This window comes from Gavialis gangeticus, unplaced genomic scaffold, assembly GCF_001723915.1.
Source record: "Gavialis gangeticus isolate Ggan-Ray unplaced genomic scaffold, GavGan_comp1, whole genome shotgun sequence".
Lineage (NCBI taxonomy): Eukaryota > Metazoa > Chordata > Crocodylia > Gavialidae > Gavialis > Gavialis gangeticus.
In genome coordinates, this window is record NW_017729023.1 from 66,548 (window position 1) to 70,930 (window position 4,383).

The window sequence follows — 4,383 nt, forward strand, 5'->3', positions numbered from 1 at the left end:
CTTCTGAGGTCCCTTCCAGCCCTAATGTCTATGAAATCAGAACGCTTGAATTCAGAATGTTAAAACATATTGTTGATTAAATATTGACATGGAAAATTTAGGCCATTCAGAAAATATTTCAATTCATAACTTACCCTGCAAATATGTCAGTAATTTTTGGAAGTAATTCAGTTTGCCTTAAAAAGACAATGCAGATTTGGAAATCCTTGAAAAAAAAATGGATTTTTTTTTTCTGTTGGCTGTATTCAGTTACAGAATGAAAGCTGTGGGAGGATTTTCATTGTCTTAATACTAGATTCAATTTCTCTATAATGCAACTATCTTATTTTGGCGTCTTGAATTTGTTTCACCTGTACACGTACAGAAATTCTGGGAGCTGGCTAAACAAGTGAGTGAATTCATGACTTGGAAGCAGGTGGAGTGCCCGTTTGAGAGGGATCGGAAAATCCTCCAGTATTTGCTCACTGTCCCAATATTCAGTGAGGATGGTAAGAAAATGACTGTAGGCCTGCTGTTATTGAATGTCTCCCTGTGTTCAGGCATTGCTTAGATGCATTCCAAGACTAGGTCTTATTTTATCCCAAATTAGCGTAAATAAATGACCTAGATTAAAAAACAAAAACAGGAGGGCATACATTTGCTTATCAAACTGTTTCAAAAGTGACTTTTTGGCAGCTTTTCTTCAGAAATTGGGCATCTGAGAAATGAAAATTGAAATCCAGAAAGTAGTCCATAAAAACATTGCAAAGTGTATTGGTTTTGCCTGTAAAACTGCTTTAACTCAGGTGATACTTCTAGAAAGTAAAATTGGGACTTTACTGCTTGGTCACGCAGCACTATTGCTCTGAACTCAAGCCTTTTCTCCTGCAAGTGTTTTGCTTCTGCCCTCATGTATTTTCAGTTTTACTAGCCCCTATTTATTCCCTGAGGGAAGTCTTTGCTCTCATTTTTTGTTGTTGTTGTGTTTTTGTTTAGTATGGCTTGGATATAATTATGAGCAACTCTACTTTTTAATGGAACTGTGGAGCCCTAATCTGATGAATGGGCAATATGAAGAGTTTATTTTGCCATGGGGCACTTCAGGGAAGCAAACAATTTGAAAATGCCCATAACACTAAGACATTGTTTTCTTTCCAATTGCAGCACTTTACTTGGCTTCCTATGAGAGCGAAGGGCCTGAGAATCACATTGAAAAGGACAGATGGAAGACTCTAAGGTTTGTGTCAAAGGTCACTGGCATCAATAAATCAAGAGTGAGCTGTAGTTCTAGCCTGAGACGGTTTTTAAAAACCAAATGGCATGCTACATGCTTCAACAGATGGGACACAGCATCAGCTTTAAACCCAATTCAGCTCCTGGGTTTCATGGAAGAATTAGCACAGCCATTTCTTGTCTATCTTGGCCCTCGGGGATTCAGAACTAATGCAGAATTCTTCAATTCGGTAGTTTTCCTTTCTTGTTCTCATCCTAGAATAAAAATTGTCCAAATCCTCATTCTCTTTTCACAAATGGTATGAGCTTAATGTCCATGCCCCTCCCCCACCCCAGCATGGTTACCTGGACAATTTTGGCCCTATTTCTGCATCTCTGCAACAAACTCAGGAGAGACTTGGGGGGAGTGGAATGGGGCAGACTATTTGTGAAACCAGGTAACCTTACTTCGGCATCTTACTTTGGTTTGAAAAATAAAATTGAGCGTCTCGTGTACCTCCTACTGCTGATTTGTGACAGGTGTACTGAATACAGCACTTGAGGATATGCAGAGCCCCAGGAGCTTGGTGTCTGCTAAGCTTGTCATTCTATAAAAGTTATTGCTAAATTCAGGTCCACGCTTAAGCCACAGCGTTCATAAGAGTTTTGTTCATAAGCAGATGTTCCTGTTTGTAGGCACTATTACCTTTCCTGTGTATCATGGAAGGCGTAACAGTTCAGTCTGACAGGAGACTGAAGCCATTTGTAAAGACAATTTATTTTCTTTGCAAACCAGTGGCCACTGCACAGGCTGTGCTGATTTATGCACAGAAACAAACATTAGAGAGATATTGGTCTTGCAAATCTTTCAAACCTCACATGATAAGAATCCAGCAGCTGTGGGTAGCATTATCCAGGGCTGCCTATCTGAAATCATCTACGTCACTTTAATGAATGTCTCTATTTATTTTCCCCTCTCTCTCATTTTCAGGTCAGCGCTTTTGGGCAGAGTATAATATGCGAGATTGGATGCTGCTCCTACTGCTGCTGTGTTACACGGATGATTATTAAGGGCATGTCTGGTTTGGGTGTGTGTGGTTCTTTTTTTGTTTGCGGGGGGTGGTTTGTGCACCAAGTGGCATTTAAATAATGGGAACTGCAGCCAGTTGAGACGGACATAACGTCAGCAAATAAAGCAAGCTAACTCAAGAAAAAACGGGCAACTTCTCAAATCTGACAGATCAGATTTAAATGGCAACTTGCTAGGCCTAGGTATCGATTTGAGGACAAGTGACAAAATCCTTCGAAGATACTAGACTCTTCATATAAATCACTTCACAACACCTGGATGGATTGCTTTGTTTTGCTGTTTCTCCTTGATTTGTTGGAGCTTGCTGCTACTTAAGATGCTCCAGATTTGGTACTGGATTATGGAAGAAAAGTACTATTCCTCCATGTGGAACCCAAGTCTGTGTTGGAAGAATTTCCATTCCTAATATGCTGAACATATAGCCAGGAACACTTCCTAAATCAGCATTGCTAAGAAGGGAAAGGACTGGACAAATGGCGGGTGAGGGAGAGGAGGGGTGGTTATAAGGGGAAATTAAAATGCAACTGGCTGCTGTATTTTGTTTTTTCCTGACCATGTTAATGGTGAAGCTATTTTGTTTGTTTATTCATAATATTTCTGAGTGTGCTGCTGGTTGGCAAACTCGTTATCATTCTAAGTTATATTTAAAAAAATAAGTAATAATAAAATCAGTGCTGTGGTAGGAAATGCAGCTACTACAAAAATGCAGTAACTATGTAGCTGGGACTGTCTTATAGTAAGATTTTTTTTTTCAGTTGTTTAAAACTAATTTTACAGACATTCTTGTATTACATTATTTTTACTACAGCCTTTTTTGTTACTCTGACTTTCCATAGTTGACTCTTTCTGTATTAGTTTGAACAATGTGACTGTATTTTCTAGACCTCTATTTTGAGAAACCACTGCACAGAGTATGTTGAAATAATATCATAAAGTACGTTTTTTATTTTGTCATTTTTACACTTTTTTTTTTTTGTTAGCAACTGGAGTACATAATCCAGTTTGACTGAAATTGTAAGATGCCAAGAACAAAAAAGAAAAGGTTTCTCTTCGACTACAGCTGTGAACAAAAACCATCTCTTTCTTGTGTTTTGCTTCATGGGTTATTATTGTTGTTATGACTGTGAAATAGTTCACTTTGTTACACATCTAATAAGTCTGTAGTAGCTCTGAATACTTAGCCACTGTATTTATCCTAGCAAAATCCCAGTGAATAAAAACTGTAGATATAGCCCACCCTGGATGGAAAATCACATGCTTAATTAAGGGATATGTTTGTAAACACCATGCCACTGCTCTAAAACAAAGAGAAATAAATAAAAATATGACTTTTTGTTGCACTGCATCTCTAAATTTGCAGATGTCTACAGGCTGCCCATCTGAAACTGATAAGATAGGTCCTGATTTAGGACAGCATTTAAGCATGTGCATTGGTCTTATTCGGGGAAATACTTAGGCACCTGTTTTATCTTTTAAGCCTGGGCTGAAACCAGTTTTCCTGAATTGGTATGCTTTACTGAATTTAACACTCACTACTAAGGGGAGATATTCTGGAAGGATTAGATGGTGTATTTCACTGGTGACAGCTCTTAAAATGCTGAAAATGGAGGGGCAAAAAGGAGTGGGATTTGTGGAAGGTAGGGAATATTGGCTCTTTCCTATTTAGTCTGTCTTGATGTGTTTTGGATGGTTGGTTTGGTTTTGTTCTTTTCTTTTTGTTTTTCTTTTGCTCATTCCTTCAACTTGTCTGAAATTTGCAAATCTAGTTTCCAGCAATAATCAGTAGAATTTCCCTATCCCTTCTTCCAGCATTGTCAAGGCTTCTGGGGAACCTTAAAATGTCTGAGGCATTTTATATGACTAATATCAAAGTACTATGTGAGGTCTTGTGGAAGAAGAGAGACTGGATGTCTCCTGTGATACGATGGGCTGGTACTCAATGAAGGCCATTTCTATGGCAAATTGCTTCCTACCTTCCTACCTGCACTATTGTCTTTTTGTTTCAGTTTTGAGAGGAAGCCAGAGGGTGAAATGGCAGGATAACTTATCTGTGAAAATAGCTTACAATCTTCCCTTTGTGCCTTGTGTGATATAGTTTGACT

The 4,383-nt window shown here is 38.5% G+C and overlaps 1 protein-coding gene across 2 annotated transcripts in view; it reads left to right on the forward strand.

Moving 5' to 3' along the window:
* RASGEF1B (RasGEF domain family member 1B) overlaps positions 1–3,626 on the forward strand; it is a 55,792-nt gene extending 52,166 nt beyond the window's left edge. For both annotated transcript variants that reach the window (XM_019516729.1, XM_019516730.1), the window contains 3 exons: positions 365–488; positions 1,144–1,216; positions 2,183–3,626. In XM_019516729.1, the coding sequence (XP_019372274.1) occupies positions 365–488; positions 1,144–1,216; positions 2,183–2,207 (222 nt within the window). In that variant the 3' untranslated portion in view covers positions 2,208–3,626. The remainder of the gene's footprint in view (positions 1–364; positions 489–1,143; positions 1,217–2,182) is intronic.
* Positions 3,627–4,383: the final 757 nt, after the last annotated feature.